Source organism: Salmo trutta, chromosome 5, assembly GCF_901001165.1.
Source record: "Salmo trutta chromosome 5, fSalTru1.1, whole genome shotgun sequence".
Classification (NCBI taxonomy): Eukaryota; Metazoa; Chordata; class Actinopteri; order Salmoniformes; family Salmonidae; genus Salmo; species Salmo trutta.
The window spans coordinates 23,178,886-23,200,815 of NC_042961.1; the positions used below are offsets into that span (position 1 = coordinate 23,178,886).

Sequence of the window (21,930 nt, forward strand, 5' to 3'; positions counted from 1 at the left end):
CCACCGTTGTTTTAGAGAATTTGGCAGTACATCCAACCGGCCTCACAACCGCAGGCCACCTGTAATCACGCTAGCCCAGGACCTTCATATCCGGCTTCTTCACCTGCTGGATCGTCTGAGACCAGCCACCTGGACAGCTGGTGAAACTGGGGGTTTGCACAACTGAAGAATTTCTACACAAACTGTAAGAAACCATCTCAGGGAAGCTTATCTGCGTGCTCGTCATCCTTACCAGAGTCTTAATCTGACTGCAGTTTGGCGTCTTTTGTGGGGAAAAACTAATTGGCTGCGCCAATGTGAAATACATAGATTAGGGCCTAATACTGATCTCCTTCTATGAACAAGTCAGTTAAATCTTTGAAATTGTTGCATGTTCCATTTTATATTTATGTTCCTTGTAATATTGAGATGTCTTCCTCCTTAACCTCAGATTGCCTAATCAGAATCCCTTCATTTGATGTGCTGTAATTTCATACACTCACGGTTCCTCTGCCTGACGATCTTTGTGCTGTAATTGCATCTGATCATTCATTCCGATGCTGATTTAACTCCCACCCTCATTTACCAAGACCCCCCCGTTGCTCATTCAAATACACTGTCTTTAGATAAATGGCATTCCAACACTCATGTCCCAAGCAAGGGCTGTCACTACAGATTCACTATAAGTAATTCCATCTTTCTAATGAGCTGAAGTCAGGGTTTTTTTCTGAATCAAAAAGGGGCTTAGGTGGTGGGTGTGGCAAGGGGTGCGGTCAGCTGCTTTTTAGAGAAAATTTGAGGCACCCACCTTGGTGGTGTAGAGAGAATTCCTGCAATTCCCCCAAAATGCTCACATTTTTGAGGTTAAGCTAATTTCCTGCAATTCTACACTTTTTGCCATGCAGCTGAGAGACAATGTATCAGTTTAAAGCTAATTTCCTGCAATTCTATGTGTTTTGCTAATGCTGTGTTTTTTTGCTCACACATAATAACCAAAAATATACTGTTAAATTAATTGATTTTGGAATTTTAAATTCTCCCTGACTGTCACTAGCTTTTATTTAGGTCATTGTTAGTTCTCAAAGATTATATTATAAGGAAAATATATAACATTTTAGAAATTTAGCAGACGAAATTTAGCAGACGATCCAGAGCGACTTACAGGTGCAACTAGGGTTAAGTGCTTTGGTCAAGGGCACATCATTAGATTTTTCACCTAGTCGGCTCGGGGATTCTACCTAGGCTACCTGCCGCCCATATCTAGGTCCATTATCTTTCCTACATAATTTATCTGTTTTTAGTCGTTTACACCGAAAGCTTTGTTTATTTTACACTTTTAGGACTTGGACAACCTGAAAAAACACTTAGTGTAGGTGGTTCACCCAAGCATTTCAATGGAAGAAAAATCCTTGACTGAAGTTTTCTTGGGCCACTATAACTATTTTGCCAATTGGATTGGTCCCCTCTACCACACGGAACCCCACTAATCTACCGACAGAAATGCACAAGGTGGCTAAAAACAGTCCATCTTCTGCCAGCTTACTACCCATGGCCCGGCTAGCTGTCTGAATCGCCGTGACTCCATCCAACCTCACTACTCTCTGGACCCTTATGATCACTCGGCTAAGCATGCCTCTCCTTAATGTCAATATGCCTTGTCCATTGCTGTTCTGGTTAGTTTTTATTGGCTTATTTCACTGTAGAGCCTCTAGCCCTGCTTGTTATACCTTATCCAACCTTTCAGTCCCACCACCCACACATGCGATGACATCACCTGGTTTCAATTGTGTTTCTAGTGCCTAGCTCCACTCCTATTCCCCAGGCGCTCTCTTTTGATGACTTCTGTAACCGTAATAGCTTTGGTTTCATGCATGTTAACATTAGAAGCCTCCTCCCTAAGTTTGTTTTATTCACTGCTTTAGCACACTCTGCCAACCCGGATGTCCTAGCCGTGTCTGAATCTTGGCTTAGGAGACCACCAAAAACTCTGAAATCTCCATCCCTAACTACAACATTTTCAGACAAGATAGAACGGCCAAAGGGGGCGGTGTTGCAATCTACTGCAGAGAGAGCCTGCAGAGTTCTGTCCTACTATCCAGGTCTGTACCCAAACAATTTGAACTTCTACTTTTAAAAATCCACCTCTCTAAAAACCCACCTCTCTAAAAACAAGTCTTACACCATTGCCGCCTGCTATAGACCACCTTCTGCCCCCAGTTTTGCTCTGGACACCATATGTGAACTGATTGCCCCCATCTATCTTCAGAGCTCGTGCTGCTAGGTGACCTAAACTGGGACATGCTTAACACCCCATCCATCCTATAATCTAAGCTTGATGCCCTCAATCTTACACAAATTATCAATGAACCTACCAGGTACCACCCCAAAGCTGTAAACACGGGCACCGTCATAGATATCATCCTAACCAACTTGCCCTCTAAATACACCTCACCTGTTTTTCCAACCAAGATCTCAGCGATCACTGCCTCATTGCCTGCATCCGTAATGGGTCAGCAGTCAAACGACCTCCACACATCACTGTCAAATGCTCCCTGAAACACTTCAGCGAGCAGGCCTTTCTAATCGACCTGGCCCGGGTATCCTGGAATGATATTGACCTATCCCGTCAGTAGAGGATGCCTGGTTATTTTTTTTAAATGCCTTCCTCACCATCTTAAATAAGCATGCCCCATTCAAGAAATTTAGAACCAGGAACAGATCTAACCCTTGGTTCTCTCCAGACCTGACTGCCCTTAATCAACACAAAAACATCCTGTGGCGTTCTGCATACGCATCGAACAGCCCCCGTGATATGCAACTTTTCAGGGAAGTTAGAAACCAATATACACAGGCAGTTAGAAAAGCCAAGGCTAGCTTTTTCAAGCAGAAATTTGCTTCCTGCAACACAAACTCAAAAAAGTTCTGGGACATTGTAAAGTCCATGGAGAATAAGAGCACCTCCTCCCAGCTGCCCACTGCACTGAGGATAGGAAACTCTGTCACCACTGATAAATCCACTATAATTGAGAATTTCTATAAGCATTTTTCTACGGCCGGCCATGCTTTCGACCTGGCTAACCCGGTCAACAGCACTGCACCCCCCACAGCAACTCGCCCAAGCCTTCCCCATTTTTCCTTCTCCCAAATCCAGTCAGCTGATGTTCTGAAAGAGCTGCAAAATCTGGACCCCTACAAATCAGCCGGGCTAGACAATCTGGACCCTTTCTTTCTAAAATTATCTGCCGAAATTGTTGCAACCCCTATTACTAGCCTGTTCAACCTCTCTTTCGTGTCATCAGATTCCCAAAGATTGGAAAGCAGCTGCTGTCATCCCCCTCTTCAAAGGAGGGGACACTCTAGACCCAAATTGTTAGACCTATAGCTATCCTACCCTGCCTTTCTAAGGTCTTCGAAAGCCAAGTCAACAAACAGATTACTGACCATTTTGAATCCCACCGCACCTTCTCCGCTATGCGATCTGGTTTCAGAGCTGGTCATGGGTGCACCTCAGCCACGCTCAAGGTCCTAAACGATATCGTAACCGCCATCGACAAGAAACAATACTGTGCTGCCGTATTCATTGACCTGGCCAAAGCTTTCGACTCTGTCAATCACCACATCCTCATCGGCAGACTCAATAGCCTTGGTTTCTCAAATGACTGCCTCGCCTGGTTCACCAACTACTTCTCAGATAGAGTTCAGTGTGTCAAATCGGATGGCCTGTTGTCCGGGCCTCTGGCAGTCTCTATGGGGGTGCCATAGGGTTCAATTCTTGGGCCAACTCTTTTCTCTGTATACATCAATGATGTCGCTCTTGCTGCTGGTGAGTCTCTGATCCACCTCTACGCAGACGACACCATTCTGTATACTTCTGGCCCCTCTTTGGTCACTGTGTTAACTAACCTCCAGACGAGCTTCAATGCCATACAACTCTCCTTCCGTGGCCTCCAACTGCTCTTAAACGCAGGTAAAACTAAATGCATGCTATTCAATCGATCACTGCCCGCACCTGCTCGCCCGTCCAGCATCACTACTCTGGACGGCTCTGACTTAGAATACGTGGACAACTACAAATACCTAGGTGTCTGGTTAGACTGTAAACTCTCCTTCCAGACTCACATCAAACATCTCCAATCCAAAGTTAAATCTAGAATTGGCTTCCTACTTCGCAACAAAGCATCCTTCACTCATGCTGCCAAACATACCCTTGTTAAACTGACCATCCTACCGAACTTCGACTTCGGCGATGTCATTTACAAAATAGCCTCCAATATCCTACTCAATAAATTGGATGCACTCTATCACAGTGCCATCCGTTTTGTCACCAAAGCCCCATATACTACCCACCACTGCGACCTGTACGCTCTCGTTGGCTGGCCCTCGCTTCATATTCGTCGCCAAACCCGCTGGCTCCAGGTCATCTACAAGACCCTGCTAGGTAAAGTCCCACCTTATCTCAGCTCGCTGGTCACCATAGCAGCACCCACCTGTAGCACGCGCTCCAGCTGGTATATCTCTCTGGTCACCCCCAAAGCCAATTCCTCCTTCGATCGCCTCTCCTTCCAGTTCTCTGCTGCTAATGACTGGAACGAACTACAAAAATCTCTAAAACTAGAAACACTTATCTCCCTCACTAGCTTTAAGCACCAGCTGTCAGAGCAGCTCTCAGATTACTGCACCTGTACATAGCCCATCTATAATTTAGCCCAAACAACTACCTCTTCCCCTACTGTATTTATTTTGCTCCTTTGCACCCCATTCTTTCTATTTCTACTTTGTACTTTCTTCCACTGCAAATCTACCATTCCAGTGTTTTACTTGCTATATTGTATTTACTTCGCCACCATGGCCTTTTTTTTGCCTTTACCTCCCTTCACCTCATTTGCTCACATTGTATTTAGACTTATTTTTCTACTGTATTATTGACTGTATGTTTGTTTTACTCCATGTGTAACTCTGTTGTTGTATGTGTCGAACTGCTTTGCTTTATCTTGGCCAGGTCGCAATTGTAAATGAGAACTTGTTCTCAACTTGCCTACCTCGTTAAATAAATGTGAAATAAATAAAATACGTTTGACTTCCTTTTTATAAGATAACTGGGCCGTAGTCAGTTATAATAATGCTGTTTTTCAGGCAAAGCTTTAAGACACATCTGACATATGAAGAAAAGGACAAGGCAGGGATACCATTAGGGAAGTTCATTAAATGGGACTTGTTGCCTGCACGTTTAAAAATGCCACAAACTAATGCTTCTAACTGCCGGAACATTTGAAAAGACCCCCCCCCTGTGTGTGAGTGCGGCTGAGAACTGAGAGTAGAAACCAATTCTTTCATCACGGATGGAACGCAACTTGCCACCCCCTCGTGCTACCACTTAAATCCCAGGCAAACATCAAGTCCCGAAAAATCACTATGCTATTTTCCACTGCGCTGTTATTGAGAAAAGCTGCCACACAGCTGTAAAGTGTGTTTCTGTAAAGAGCCGCAGTGCTGTAAAGTGACAGAAATCCACTCTTAATTGGCTTTCTTAAGAGGTCGATTTCACAAATCCACACGCAGGCATTGACAGAGACGCGGGGACAGAGATTCCTATTGGTAAAACATAGGCAGTGCATAAATACAGGCAGTACATCCATGTGGTGTTTCATTCATCTGGTTATTTTAGTGACCAGGGACAAATTAGCTGACATTTTCTATATCTGCCAACGTTATTTGACCCCAGCAGCAGCTCAGAAAAACTGAAATATTAGTCAGGCCAATAGGTGCACATACTTATGCAGTTGGTTAAGCAGGTCCGGTGGCAAAGACCTGTTTTGAGTAGATGCACCCTTCCTTTCCAGTGCAGGGGTTGCCATGCCTTGCGTGACATGGGGACTTGTAGCGTAGGCCATCACTCTAGGCTTCATCACTCAAATGTGAAGAAGAAACACACAAAACATTTATGATTTCCAGACTCAAAACATTCTTTTCTCTTCCCTTTCTTGTTATAACTGAATGAATGTTTAACGGAGGTCTGAGTCACTGACTACACCATGCATGAGAAATTCAGTGTGGCAAGGAAATAGAGTTCTTGAGGATGAGTCAAACCGTTACGTAGTACAGCGATTTAAACATCTCGTGTTAAGTCCAAATTCCTCCCTTTCCACCATACTGTAAAAGTCCTTCGCAATCTAGATAGAGGATAGATGAACCGCAGAAATAGAATGACTAGAACAGGCTTGGAACTTCTAATGGGGATGCACGTTCTAGTCATTCTTTCTATGAAATGTAAATGGTAGAAGCATCAGTTAAGTGGGTGTTGCAGTTTCCAAAGACAAAGGTCATATTTTAATGTCTAGTTGAACTTGATACATGCTATAGAATGCTAGAGAATGTTTTCTACAGTATATGCCAAATTTTGTTTTACAAAGTTGGTTATAGGAAAAGACAAAGGGTGAATGGATGGAGTCGGACACAAAGGATTTACTGCTGATACCAGACCAGGCCCAAATCCCTTTCATTCGCATGAAGAAGAGACTGACACAGGGGACGCAGATTTGGGTACCTTGTGAGAATTCGTCTGTGAGGGGGTAACCCACCTCTACCATCCGTTATATTGGTCAACATGCAATCATTGGAGAATAAACTGGATGACCTCAGTTTGAGACTATCCTACCAACGGGACGTTAACTGTAATATCTTATGTTTTACCAACATGGGGACTTTAATACAGGAAAACTTCAATCTGTTTGAACTCATTTCTACCAGCATGTCACTTTTATTTGATTTATTTCACCTTTATTTAACCATGGTAGGCTTGTTGAGAACAAGTTCTCATTTGCAACTGCGACCTGGCCAAGATAAAGCAAAGCAGTTCGACACAACAACATGTGTAACCAGAGGGGGAAAAAAACTCTAGACCACCTTTAATCCACACACAGAGACTCAAATAAAGCTCTCCCTCACCCTCCGTGCATCGACAGGATAGAACAGCTACGTCCGGTAAGACAAGGAGTGGGGGTATGTGTCTATTTGTTAATAACAGCTGGTGTGCAATGTCTAATATAAAGGAAGTCTCAAGGTATTGCTTGCCTAACGTAGAGTACCTCAAGATAAGCTGTAGACCACACTATCTACCAAGCAAGTTTTCATCTATATTTTTCGTAGCCATCTATTTACCACCACAAACCGATTCTGGCACTAAGACCACACTCAACGATCTGTATAAGGCCATAAGCAAACAAGAAAATGTCATCCAGAAGCGGTGCTTATAGTGGCCGGGGACTTTAATGCAGGCAAACTTAAATCTGTTTTAACTCATTTCTACCAGCATGTCATGTGCAACCAGAGGGGGAAAAAACCCTACCACCTTTACTCCACACACAGAGATATGTACAAAGCTCTCCCTCGCCCTCCATTTGGAAAATCTGACCATAATGCTATTCTCCTGATTCCTGCTTACAAGCAAAAACTAAAGCAGGAAGTACCAGTAACTCGCTCAATACGAAATTGGTCAGATGATGTGGATGCTACGCTATAGGACTGTTTTGCTAGCACAGACTGGAATATGTTCCGGGATTCATCCAATGGCATTGAGGAGTATACCACCTCAGTCCACACCAAGCTAAAGGCTAGAGCTGCCGCTTTCAAGGGGCGGGACACTAATCTGGGAACTTATAAAAAATAAAAAAAAACTGCTATGCCCTCAGACGAACCATCAAACAGGCAAAGCATCAATACAGGACTAAGATTGAATCCTACTACACCGGCTCTGATGCTCGTCGGATGTGGCAGGGCTTGAAAACTATTACAGACTACAAAGGGAAACCCAGCCGGGAGCTGGCCAGTGACGCGAGCCTACCAGATGGGCAACATTGTTATTTTATTTTTTACCTTTATTTAACTAGGCAAGTCAGTCTTGCAACCTTTCGGATACTAGTCCAACGCTCTAACCACTCGGCTACCTGCCGCCAATAAAATGCTTTTTTTATTTTTTTATTATTTGAAGCAAGCAATACTGAAGCATCCATGAGAACACCAGCTATTCCAGACGAGCAAGACTTTTTTAAAAACAGGTCAACATTCACAAGGCCGCAGAGCCAGACGGATTACCAGGACGTGTACTCAGAGCATGTACTGACTAACTTGCAAGTGTCTTCTCTGACATTTTCAACCTGTTCCTGACCCGAGTCTGTAATACCTACATGTTTCAAGCAGATCACCATTGTCCCTGTGCCCAAGAACCGCAAGGTAACCTGCCTAAATGACCATCGACCCATAGCACTCACGTCTGTAGTCATGAAGTGCTTTGAAAGGCTGGTCATGGCTCACATCAACACCATCATTCCAGAAACCCTAGAGCCACTCCAATTAGCATAACGCCCCAACAGATCCACAGATGACGCAATCTCTATTGCACTCCACACTGCCTTTTCCCACCTGGACAAATGCAATACCTACTTGAGAATGCTCTTCATTGACTACAGCTCCGCGTTCAACACAGCAGTTCCCTCAGCTCATCAACAAGCTTAGGACCCTGGGACTAAACACCTCCCTCTGCAACTAGATCCTGGACTGACCGCCCCCAGGTTGTAAGGGTAGACAACAACACATCTGCCACGCTGATCCTCAACACGGGGGCCCCTCGGGGGTACGTGCTTATTCCCCTCCTGTACTGTTCACCCATGACTGTGTGGCCAAACACGACTCCAACACCATCATTAAGTTTGCAGACGACACAACAGTGGCAGGCCTGATCACCGACATCAATGAGACAGCCTATAGGGAGGAGGTCTGAGACCTGGCAGTGTGGTGCCAAGACATCAACCTCTCCCTCAACGTGATCAAGACAAAGGAGATGATTGTGGACTACAGAAAAAGACGGGCCGCACAGGCCCCCGTTCTTTTCGAGGCTGTAGTGGAGCAGGTCGAGAGTTTCAAGTTCCTTGGTGTCCACATCACCAGCAAACTATCATGGTCCAAGCACACCAAGACAGTCGTGAAGAGGGCATGACAACTCCTATTCCCCCTCAGTGGACTGAAATAATTTGTCATGGGTCCTCAGATCATCAAAACGTTCTACAGCAAGGTGCTACAGAGGGTAGTGCGTACGGCCGAGTATATCACTGGGGCCAAGCTTCCTGCCATCAAGGACCTCTATACCTCTGTCAGAGGAAGGCCCTAAAAATTGTCAGACTCCAGACACCCTAGTCATAGACTGTTCTCTCTGTCACCGCACTGCAAGAGCACCAAGTCTAGGTCCAAGAGGCTCCTTAACAGCTTCTACCCCCAAGCCATAAGACTGCTGAACGCCTAATCAAATGGCCACCCGGACTATTTGCATTACGCTGATGCTACTCGCTGTTTATTATCTATGCATAGACAGTTTACCCCTACCAACATGTACATATTACCTCGACTAACCTGAACCCCCCCCCTTATTTAGTAAAACAAATGTTTACTCTTATTTTTCTTAACATCATTGTTGGTTAAGGGCTTGTAAGTAAGCTTTTCACAGTATTCGGCGCATGTGACATATATAGTTTGATTTGATTGGCACTCTGCTCTGACATCGCATACACTAGTTCTGACCATGTGTCCCCACCCCTCCGCACTGCACAAGCTTCTGTCATGTCACAGGGAAGGTCATTGATCTTTCGTTGGAATTCCGCTGTGACGCACCAGCCTTTCCCTCCCTTTTATTTTCCCCATTGAACCAGTCAACGGGGTGCACACACTGTAAAAATAGCAACATGATGAACACCCCTGTGCTGCTCATGTGGGACATTAGAGAGAACAGGGGTGGAGGGGGCATCTGTGACCCAGGAAGCGGTGGACTGATCAATGGCTTATGTTCATTGGTCCCCCCAGGGCATAATCCAGTCGTGCAATTATGCACTGTTTTGGGAATCTTTGAACAAAGCCAGAGGTGGTTAGACCTTCTTTTATTCCATAATGTTTTCCTAATCATTCAGATTTCCCAGAATGCTCTCCTCAGGGATACATAGCAAAGTGCTGATGGGACTCCCTAAAAACACACCGCTTCAAACCCTTTTCCAAACCTTAACATACTTCTTCTAACCTGCTATGTTAATATCCCTAACCTGTGTAAATTCTCCTAACCTGCCATGAAGAAGCCACTTCTGGTCTTAGCTGTATCGAAGTGGCATGTTTTTAGGTTATCTTGAGTGCTGGTCTTCAATCTGGTTTATTGTATCTGAACCTCTTAAGAGGATTTCTGTGGCTTAAGTTGTCGGCATACTTCAGTTCGGCTGGCGGGTATGTGCTCGCATACTCCCTTAAAAGACCATCGCTAGAAAAACGCGGCAATAGTACTGTGTCCATTTTTTTTTATTTTTTAGATGCCGTAGCCAGTATACACTTCCTCAAAATAGTCCTCAAAGATAACTCATCTGTCATTACTTTTCACGTTTTTTTGCCAAGGAGATCTGTCGCGCAATATTACTTCCAACTAAGATGTTTGCTGCAGTGTTTCTCAAGTGAAAAAAATTGCATAAAAATGATTTGTCTCATTGAATGACAAACACTTCATTGAAGAATCCCTAATGTTCACTTATGAAGGGGCGTAGACTTTGGCTACCGACTTTAGCTTGCCTCTGAAAAAGGTGTGCACAAACAACCGGGGGAAAAGAAACCTTGCCAAAGACCGAAATGTCATGATATATGCACAAACTCTTCAGAACTGTTTCGGCTGGAAAGCATGCGGACACATTTACAGTGCAACGAGTGTATCTGACTGGGGCATAAGTAACATGTATAATGGATATAGAGAGGACTACGGTATCCTTCTCTGCTGCAGGAAGGATAGACGGCTCTGGTGTTTCTCCACTCTCTGTGGCAATCGGATCCACAGGTCTACAGAGTGACTCAGCAAAAGCCAAGTCATCAATCAGAATAGATATAGTGACAGGCTCTTCTCCTGTTCAGCTTCTTACTCATTTACGGCCACTAGTGTGTGTGGGTGTCCCTGTGTTCCTAAAAGTGCCTTCCGGAGCATCAGTGTGTTTGGTCCATTGTTTCGATTTTGGTAGGGGGTGTGGCTTCTTTTCCTAATGAATGTGCCTAGTTTTTACATTCTAAACTTAGCCCACAATGCTTCCAGTCAGTGGACTGTAGTTTAAGAGTTTCTCTATTGGAAACGCACTTCTGCTTGTAATCAATTGTAGGCTTGAGGGCATGCTCAGATTTTCCTCTCTCATTCTATTCCAGATACACGTATGCACACACATACTCTGCAGACAGAATTCTGAGAGCAGATATTAAAAAAAAAATTTTAAAAATCCATCACGACACATGAATTGTGTTTGATGTTTATTTGAAGTGGCATCCCATACCCCTCCCTCCACTCTCCACTACAGACAGTTTTCACCAGGCAGCCGTTTCTTTTACTGCCCACTGCCACTGCTCTCATCAAAGCCTATTGATTCAAACCACTTTTTTGTTGCAGCCGCTTTAGGAGAGAGGGAGAGTGGAGAGAGCCAGGGAGAGAGTATGCATGGTCGGGAGGGAGAGAAAGGGAGGGGAACTGGACACAGACCTTTACAGCTGGCTTTTTGCACAGGGCAGGGCTCAGGGCTGCTGGCGCTTCTACCACATCTAATGCTTGTCTCCTGGCAGGAATAACCGACCGGACAGACGCTGAGCACCAAGGATGACGAGCGCTACCCCGGCCAGGAAGCCGTACCGCAAGGCTCCGCCTCAGCACCGCGAGTCGCGCAACAGCTTGCCCTCGTTCCTAGAGGACCTTAGTGGGAGCACGCCGCCCGCGCCTGCCAACACCGCTGGCCCCAACCCTCCTGACCCCTGCCAGGTAATTCGCATTCCAAACCATACTCCAGGTTTTCAGCGAACAAGGTTCACAGACCCCTACCTGAAATGCCCAGTTAGTCCTGAGGGCCGCAATATATTTTCCTCCTCCTGGTCTCTGCTCTCGGACAGTGAGCTGGACGTCTCCAGCCTGGATCTTACCGTCCTGCCCCCAGCCCAAATCTTCAGCCATAGAGGCGTCACAGCCAACCAGGCAGCCAGGGACTTGCAGGGGATGAGACGTTTCTTGAGCCGCAGTGAGGGCCTACTCGCTCTCTCTGGAGATGAAGACCTCTGCTCAGATGACTCCCAGCGAGGTGGCTACTCTACCTCTCCAGCCCAGTCCAGTCGCAGCCTGGAGCGCTCACTTGTCTTCAAGGACAATGCAGAGATCCTGGTTCCCAGAGGAGGTCAGCGCCATCAGCAGACTTCCTTCCAGAGACTAGCCCTCCCTCCTAAGGGGATCCTAAAGCAGCCCAACCAGCTGGGCGTCCACTTCTCAGACCTCAGGAAGTCCAAGTCTGCCGAGATGCTGGGCCAGAGCCTAGGCCGTGGCCGGAAGCCCCAGAGGAGGTCTCTGGCCAAGACCACCTCAACCAGACATATAACCCCATCATCCACCTCGCAAAGCTCAGCAACCTCAGAAAGAATGATCCAATTCCTAGAAAATAAGCTGAAGTTCTCCAACTTCCTGGATGATGTCACCACCAGGGTCATCAGCCCTGCCAGAATGCAAATACTGGGTGGAAAACTGCAAGAGGACACAAGACCGGTTAAGGGAAACCAGCCTCAGCACCAGGCAAAAAATTCTCCCCTGACTCCCGAAGCGAAGAAGAAGCGAGGAACCGAGAGGAAGTCTGCGATGAGCCGGCCGTGGGACGAGTGGTCCTCGGCGCTGGACAGGGACAGGCCTTCCAGGAAGGAAAAAGGTCGGCCAAAGACCTGGCACCCCACCCCGAAGGACATCCCTAACCAGAATGCAGAGAAGCGTAGGGCAGACCCCTTCAGGGCAGGCCCCCTTAGGGAGGGAGCGAGGCCCAAAGCTGAGGGGCCCGTCTACAGCCGTGTGGGGGGTGGCGGGGACTCCAGCTCTCGACGCTGCAGTGAGACTGATTGCAAGGACAAGAGTCGGCAGAGAGACCATCACCAGCACCAGTCCTCTCAGCTGGACACCAGAACACAGCACAAGGACGCTATGGATAAACCCACAGCTAAATACGTGCCCCAGCCTCCTCACTCTGAAACAGTATCACAACACCTCTCTTTTTCTATTTTATCACAGGTCAAGGTATGTGAGGAGAAGTTCTTTCTTCCTCCCCCCCTCCATTGTTGTACGCCTTCCAGAAAAATAATTGGAAGCCTTCTCAACAAATATATGTATTGTGTCGAGCAGATTCAACATGCGAGTTGCTTAGTTACAACTCTCGTCATATTATAAATTGAAATTACATTCGCCCAATAACTGAAGGTAAGTCATTTCCCTTGATGGCTCGAGAGTAGAAATGTGCTGTACAAACAATCAAGTGGTATTCACTAGCCAGCTTTCGAGTCCAATCCAAACTGAAAAGGTCAGTGTTGTGCAGCTGTCATGTTAGTTCATCCTTTTTTTTTGTACTTTTAGATATTTTTATTTTAATGCACTGCATTCTGTTATAGCGCTACGCTGAGTGTACAAAACATTAAGAACACCTTCCTAATATTGCGTTTTCTCCAGGCTTAAAAAAAAAACTTTTAACCTGTCTCCTCCCCTTCATCTACACTGATTAGAAGTGGAATTAATAACAAGTGACATCAATAAGGGAATCATAGCTTTCACCTGGTCAGTGGAAAGATCATGAGTGTTTTTGTGCACTCGGTGTATAGCCGTTGTTGAGACTGGCCATTATGTCGTGAAGATATTCTTGATATAATACTGTGCAAATATTCTACAGAGATGAGAATACAGTATTCATAAATGTGGTGCTGATAACTAGCCACTTAAGTGCAGTAGATGCACAGGCTGCTCTTCTGTGTAAACCGAAGGCTTTTTTTTGGTTTGCAGAATGACAGGGGCTGTCAAATTGATTTCATAGCTCCGTGAGACGTGGACGTATCGGCCTGTGTCTCTGAGAGACATGTCAAATTCTGCCCTGGCTGCTTATCTCTGTAACCCTTTGGCTTCAACAGAAATGTGGCTAACACTGAAAACTACCTTGGAATCTGAATTCTGTGCGGCGCAAAATTGGATAATATAAATGCGGAACCTTTTTTTGTACAATTTTCTGCTTAGTTCAGTCCTTGAACGCCGGTGAGTGTTTTTGAAATGATGTGTGTTGTTGTCACGGAGTGCATGCCCAATGTTTCCCAGGTCTGTTCATTGTCTGTCTAGCTCAATGCCTCAAGGTTGTAGATGGAGAGCCTTTTTTAAAAGAAATGAATAATTACAGCCAGTAACGATTGCCGGTCCAGCAAAATGTCTGTTTTGTTGCAAACATATCTACAATGGCCAAACTAATAGGATGTTTATGTTGTTGCAGGACTCCTTATCAGATGCAGACAGGATCAAGTAAGTCATTATTTTATAATCTCCTTTGACAAATATGTGCTGTATTTTCTGTGAGAAATGCTTCAGCCACAGGATTGAAAATACTCAATTTGACTTACAGTTTAAACAAACAGAAAAGTGAATCTCAGCATGACTTTTTGGGCTATGGGTCTCTGTGTCTATTTGCCTGCCTCACTCTGAGCCCAGTTTTGACACCTCCTCAGTGTGTACTGTATAGCTCAGTCTACTGTGTGGGAAGCTGTAGCCCCGGGTGGCGCGACCTGATTGGCACTGGGTAGATGGGCTGCTCATAGGAGACGGCCAGGTTGGCACCAAGCCACAGCCAGTCCTGCCCAGGAGCCCCAGCTGCTCCCGTCTAGACACTTCCTGGGGAGAGGGTGCCGGGCAGGCCGCACTCAGACGCCCAGCTTCTGCGTCAGTAACACTGAGAGGAGGGAGGGTTCATAGAGACATGGCTGATCCCAGATGGTGCTAGGATGACAAGGCCCTGTGGTGGGAAGGGTGCTGCGCAGGTTGGCGAGAGTGGAAGAGGAGCAGGTTGCTGTTAGCGCCAACATCCGTCACCCACACCCCCCCCCTGCCTCCTCCTCCTCCCACCCCAGCCTGGGCTCAAAGTGAATCTATGTAATCAGTGGTGTCTCAGTGGTGTCTCCCCCCCCCCCCCCCCCCCCCACACACACACAGCTGTGAAAACTCCACACAGCTAATGATGAAAGCAGCTCTGCACCACCAGCCGTGCAGGATTGACCACTAGCACAGAGACAGAACACTAGTTGTAATTACAGCTCAAACTTTCACCTCCATCAGTCCTGCTGTCCTCCTCCACTCCACTTCCTCTTCCAAAAGAATCCCTATAGTCAGCTAATTACTACCAAATCTATCAACTGCGTGTGTGATGTGTGATTTTAGCCTCTCGCAGTAAAGCCCAGCCCAGCGCTGTCTCTGGTACACTACAGTGAACGAGATGTAAAGGGTAAATATAGTCAGGCCACTATCCACATGTATGGGTATCGTCAGGCAGCAATGCTTAATGAACTGCCGCTGACGTAGCTGCTGTTGGAGCCCCCCCCCCCCCCCTTCCCTGTGGTGGTAAATGCTGATAAGCTGCTTTGTGGCACACAAGCAATGTCACTGATTGGCCTAGATGCCCCTGTGCTGGTGTGGGATGTTGAATGATTCTGTGTCTGACTAACTGAATACAACTGGAGCTGAGTGCCGCCGTTAACCACCCACTCTTGCCCTAGAGTTCCTCAAGGCACCAAGTCTCCACATAGGCCAGAGCTGAGTCTGCCGCCCCAGCGGTAGAGGAGTTTTGTCATGCTGTTCTATAGAGTGTTGGCTGTTCGTCTACTGCGTATGCTGCGGAGGACTGTTTCTCAGATGAATGGGATTACCAATACATCGACTGACAGACAGATCTTCCTCCTCTCTTCCTCCCGTTGTTTCCACCATACTCTTCTGAACGGGAAAAGGTCCGAAAAATCGAACTAAGGTCACAATAGTTTTGTTTTGTCAGAAATGGTTTCCCATTCTCCGCTATACCTTGCCGTGCCTCACTGAGTTTTAAACGGCCTCAACCAAACATGGTCAACCCTTGCTCGTTGTATTTTAGCAGTATGTTTTTGTTTTGTTTACCTCTCTTCCTATGCCGTGTCTGTCTGTATGTATGGCTGACTAGACATAACACACAGATGCATCCTTCCAGGCGTGTACCTGTTGTTCTACACTGTCACCCAGTGTCAGGTTATGACTACCATGGGATGGCCCCTATGAAAGACAGAGACGTCACACGACGTCATGGCCACAGTGATAAGATGACTGACCGTGTTGTTGCCATGAAGCCGTCAGGGAAATCAGACGTCAGAGTCCTAGGGAAGGCGGTCATTTTTAGTAGCGTCTCACTATGATGCGCACACCTGCTTCTCTCACCTCTCAAAGATCACAAGGACAAAGTCTAATGGGATGAAAAGCTAGATTCAGCCACGGGCCGATTTAAATGTTTTTATTTTATTGAACAGATGGTCAAGGGGCCTGGAACATAATTACAAATCATTCATAGACTGTAAATTGAGCTCGAAGCCCAAACGGATATAATATTTGACTAAAACAGTCATTTCAAACCTTGCTTACATTTGGAAACGCTGAGTGTACAAAACATTAAGAACACCTGCTCTTTCCCTTTACATTGACTGACCAGGTGAATCCAGGTGAACGCTATGATATCTTATTAATGTCACTTGTTAAATCCACTTCAATCAGTGTAGCTGAAGGGGAGGAGACAGGTTAAAGACTGATTTTATTTTTAAAGCCTTGAGACATGGATTGTGTGTGTGTGCAATTCAGAGGGTGAATGGGCAAGACAAAATATTTAAGTGTCTTTGAACAGGGTATGGTAGTAGGTGCCAGGTGCACCAGTTTGTGTCAAGAACTGCACTGCTGCTGGGTTCTTCATGCTCAACAGTTTCCTATGTGTATCAAGAATGGTTCACCAGCCAAAGGACATCCAGCCAACTTGACACAGCTGTGGGAAGCGTTGGAGTCAACGTGGGCCAGCATCCCTGTGGATCGCTTTCGATACCGAGGTCAAAAGGGCAACTCCGTATTAGAAAGATGTTCTTAATGTTTTGTACACTCGGTGTATATCTCTTGTGTGGGAATACTTTTGGTGTTTTTAGTCTTTTTTATGTCCAACAATTTAAAACAAGAAAAAAATGTAGTTAGAAAACTTGGGACAGGCCACCAATTTGGAAACCCTGGTATAATACATGTAAAACCCCTGAACCTCTAAGGATATGTTTTACAAGTGAATTGAAAGACCGTTTCCCAATCCCAGTCTTTTCAAAATACTTTCTGAAAGTTTGGGAATATATATTTCCTCTTATCACAGTTATTTCCCCATTGCACCTTAATTTACCACTCCTCCTCCTCCTCCTGTTTGGCTCCCGGGGAGCATCTCCATGTGCAAGGCTGTTAGAGGTGTTTGTAACAGCCTAAAAAGTACCCTGACCGCGGTGCACTCAGGTTCTGGGTAGTCTGTAATTGCAAGATGCCTTTATCCTGTGACATGCTCATTTTGCTTTGCTGTTGCACCGTAATGCTCAATCATCCAGGTTAGATCTGACGGTAGCCACGCCTTGCTTTTATACACACTGTGCATTGGTTAGCAGCAGCAGCAGTTCTGTGAAAGCGTGTATTCTACCGTATAATTCATGTACATTTTTCCCTCACTGCTTACGTGTATTTACAGCATAGCAGAGTGGATAACGCTCCTTTTGCTGTTTTCTCTTTCTTTTTTTAAACGTAAGGCGTAAGCTTGGCTTCTTATACACACCCACTCTCCGTGATCTGAATAGAATCTGAGCTCATGTCCCTCATGTCACAATCCACATAAACATATGTGTTGTGTGTATGCGCACACACACTTAGCTCAAGTAAACGTGTACAGGGTTACAGGGTAGCACCCACAGACTGTGCCAAAAACCAATTTTCTGCCTTTTTACTCAAACCCGTGCCCTGAAAGAGCCAAAACAGAACCATGCAGAAACGGTGAAATCCTGTGTGTAATTATAGAATAAAACATTGGCTGCCGCCCCACCAACCGTAACATACCATGAATTATTGATGTTCTCTTTTCTTGAGCCGCTCTGGTTTTGGTTGGCAAGTGTGTCTGCGCGTGTAGGATACACGTGGGCATTCTCCTTCCTTCCCCTCTGGAGCTGTCGACTTAGTGAAGAGGACTTACCCTGTTGCTCTGGAAGTTTGGACGGGGCTCGTGTCGATTTTCAAGATTTTGTCTGCCAGCTGTTAGGTGGGGAAAATGTCCCATTTTGACTGTTGCAGACGCAGCACGGGGAACAGATAGCGACGCGAGGGCTAATTTCATTCCACCCTATCACACCCAATCATACCCTGTGACAGGGTAACGCACCTGGACCCTCCTGTTGTGGTCCCCCGTCTGCCCAATCAGCTGCCTGGCTCTCACAACCTAATCTGAGCCCGCCGGAAGTCTTACTTAAACATACGTCAGTGGACTGTAGTTCGGAGATGTTTTATGCTGCTAACTGCTGTCATGCAGCAGAGCGGTCCCAGAGGTATTGTGGCCTGTCTGAGCCAGTAGGACGGAGACCCTGAAAACAGTGGTTTTAATCAGAGTGTGCAGGCAGTGGGTGGCTGGATGCTGCATAGTGCGACACACGGTGTGGTGACAGGATTGTGGACAGTGGGTTGTGGCAGATGGCAGATGTGTCCTGTCCCATGGCAGCTGCTCCGTCCCCCCAGCATCCTAACAGCTGCTCCCATTAAATTCCACAGACACACAAGGACAAAGGCAGGCAGCCACCCGACACACACACACACACACACACACACACACACACACACACACACACACACACACACACACACACACCAGTGCTGTGGACAACCATGTGTTCGCTCTCTCTCATACACACAGAGAAAAGACACACACGTTCTGTCATAAATATGCACTCACTCATATGCATGGTCCTTTCTTTCACATATGCCAATTTTCCCACATGTTAATCGTAGTTGTTAATCATGAATTTTCTCTGTTCCCATTGACATTATTTTCAATAAACTGTGTCCCTGAATTTTGGGTGAGTTCTGTGGCTGAAGCAAGTTCCCATGGCTCTCTGTTTGTCTTGTCAGTCTAGTCACTATGTGTGAATACAATACTGTCTGTGAACCATTCCACTGCACCTGGGCTGACTGCCCCCCCCCCCCCCCCCCCCCTCCACCTCCACCTTCACCTCTCTCCCCTCCAGGATCCTGCAGCAGCAGAATGAAGACCTCCGCCGGCGGCTCTCCCACACCACCCACAAGATGGAGGCCATGGAGACTGAGTTTGAGACCAGCCGCCACTACATGCAGGGGGAGATGGGTCGCACGCGCGACGACCTGGAGAAGATGAGAGACAAGTTCCGCAGGTGACGAGTTTAACCTCCCTCATTTCCTGAGCCCATTACCAATGTTACGGGAAGCGCTCTTGCCACCTCGCGACACGGATAATGTTTCATTCCGTTACACCGCACAACTCACTTCCTCTCCCAACCTCACTTTCTTCGGAAACAGAAAGATGAAATGAATACCTTCCCCGGCAATCCATTTTTAATGAATCTGATCAAAGCTGTTGAATTAATGAGAGCTTAGGCATCTGTTTATGCAGCTAGCTGTTACTTTAATTCCTTCAACCTCTGGGCATGTTGGATCGTCTATTTGAGAGCGAGGTTGGGGGAGTTTTGTTAAGTTTCTGCCACATGGAGAAGAATGTAGATTCCAGGAAGTCTATGCTGTTTTATCTATGATGTATCTATCTATATTTCAGAGCGTTGTTCAATGGGAGGATGTTACCATAGGATTCTTCAGCGCCCGATCACACTTCCTCTGTCAGCCCTCGTTAGTGACATCAGGCCTTCCTCTACAATACATGACCACCAGTCCTTTTTTTGAGTTGGAACTCAAAGAGCCTGAATGTTGAGCCAGAACGACGTTTTAGTTGTTTATGTTCTTTAGTTCGTTCTATGCCACATTACGGGCACACAACCGTGGTTCTTCAATCATTTGTCTTTCCTTCAATCTTTCCGGTGGTTAAAGAACCTCTTGATTTGAAAGCGTCTCCGGCTTTCCCTGGCAATACACCTGCAAACCCGCCTCTCGGTTTTTGGTTAAGAAATCAATCTCTACACATCTGCTTGTCAATCAAGTTACTTCTGAAGAAAAAGGCAGGCCCAGTCCCATCTGTGTACAACTTTGTAGCTTGTTAAATAAAGATTTAAAATGTTCACAGTTTAGCGATAACTTTAAAAGCTTATTAGCGGAAGTCGGTCTTGAAAAGCCTGGAAAATGCGCGCTTTGATTCCTAAAAAAAACAAACAATTTAAAATAGATTTGAGAATATTTTTTTCTGCTCCTAATTTCTGAGTTTAAATGCAGGTTAAAAAAAGAGGCAAAAATGACTTGCGTAATGGTCGGGGTATGCATAATCCACCTTTTTAATGAGACAAACTCTCTCACTTTAATGAGATTGTAAAGCTTATGTTATTATGGAGTGTCATGGTAATGATCAATGAGGTTTCTCACCACCACACGAGGAAACAAGCTCTTCCAGAGGGAGGACACAGGGCTGAAGCTGGTAAATGGGACTTGGCGGCAACACATTCTCCCATATCTGCTGTCGGGTGATAATGGTTGCCATTTTGTTTCTTAAGCATTTTAATTGTTAAATATGTTGCTTGCTTTTTGAATTATTTTCTAATACATTTCCAATAGCTTTATATGTAAATGTGCCATTTTCATTTTTATCTTGCTGTCCGCATGTATGTGGAGAAATAGATTTGCTCATTTACTGTTACGAATGCTTTGGCTCTGGGTTGCGGTAATGTGAAAATGCACATTTAAGTCAAGATTCCAGGGGAAACTGTGTGTGTGTGTGTCACATTTCAAAAGCAATCATCCCAGTTTATCTCCAATCAAGAGGCATCTTCCTGTTTTTCGCTCTGAGCAACCAGTCACTTTCAATTATCCCTGCAGTGTTTCCATCAATAAATCACATGCCTATGTGGGATGCGAGGGTCCATCTGCATTTCCGTACTAGATGATCACACCATTCAAATGCAGCCTCAGCAAAGTTAAGGGTTCATTTGGATTACCATTAGTTAACTGGTGTGCTCCACTCTTATGTCCTGTCTGATTATCACCGAGCAGCGCAGTTACAGACGTTTTCAGAGATCAATCTCTGAAAAGGCTCTGGGAATGAAAAGCCAGTGGTTGTAATTACGACTACAATTTTTTTTTATTTAGCTGTTTATTTAGTTTACCAGACCCATTTAGCAGCATTCACGTGACTTTCTGAGGACTTCATTTGATTAGTTTACGGCTGCCAGACTATTCAATCTGACTTCTTAGTGGAGCCATCAGGTGACCGTAATTGCTCTCCCCAATTTGGAAGTCCATCAGCACCAAGTCAGATCAATGTCTACCCTCTGAAACCCTGGAATGCAGCGGGAGGGTGAACAAAACGTATGGACTCAATACTGTAAGTCCGGATAAGAGCGTCTGCTGAATGACTTGAATGTCAAGTGTAAATGGGTACCGCTGTGGTCTCGGTGGGAATCGGTGAGCTTTGCTCAAGTGTTTATTCACTTTTGATTGGGGGGGGTGGAAAGACAGTGGAAGTCATTGGCGGTGATTTGCAGCGAAGCCTTTTTGATTAGTGAGGAATACGACGGATGTGTCCAGAGGGCAATGAGAGATGCTGGTGTTATTGGTAAGGAAAGCCCTTTGGGAAATATGTCTTAAAATGCCAGAGGTTTTGTACTATGAATCCCATTGATACCCACTGGTATCACCCTGGACACTGAAATAGCTATTTAGTGTCATTGCGTCAGGGTTGTAATATAGATAAGGTTACAACCGGTGCGCCTGTCCATGTGCAATATTTGTTCGATCAATGAATCAATCGCGTGGCCAGTTGGCCCGGCGACAGCAGTTATTGTGACACGTTCACGTCTGCGTGGTCAAATGAGCACCCAATATGGCTCGTTGCAGAAAGAGGAAATGAAACTAGTAGGCTAGAGCCTGGC

General features: G+C 45.8%; 1 protein-coding gene across 4 annotated transcripts in view; it reads left to right on the top strand.

Annotated features, from left to right (window-relative positions):
- Positions 1-21,930, top strand: part of tjap1 (tight junction associated protein 1 (peripheral)) — an 83,977-nt gene that overhangs the window by 40,987 nt on the left and 21,060 nt on the right. The window contains exons 1-4 of one of the 4 annotated variants that reach the window (XM_029753038.1): positions 2,057-2,078; positions 11,596-11,788; positions 14,301-14,329; positions 19,114-19,275. In XM_029753038.1, the coding sequence (XP_029608898.1) occupies positions 11,630-11,788; positions 14,301-14,329; positions 19,114-19,275 (350 nt within the window). In that variant the 5' untranslated portion in view covers positions 2,057-2,078; positions 11,596-11,629. Of the gene's footprint in view, positions 1-2,056; positions 2,079-9,392; positions 11,789-14,300; positions 14,330-19,113; positions 19,276-21,930 lie in introns of those variants that run through there. The other 3 variants (XM_029753036.1, XM_029753037.1, XM_029753039.1) reach the window with 3 other exon arrangements.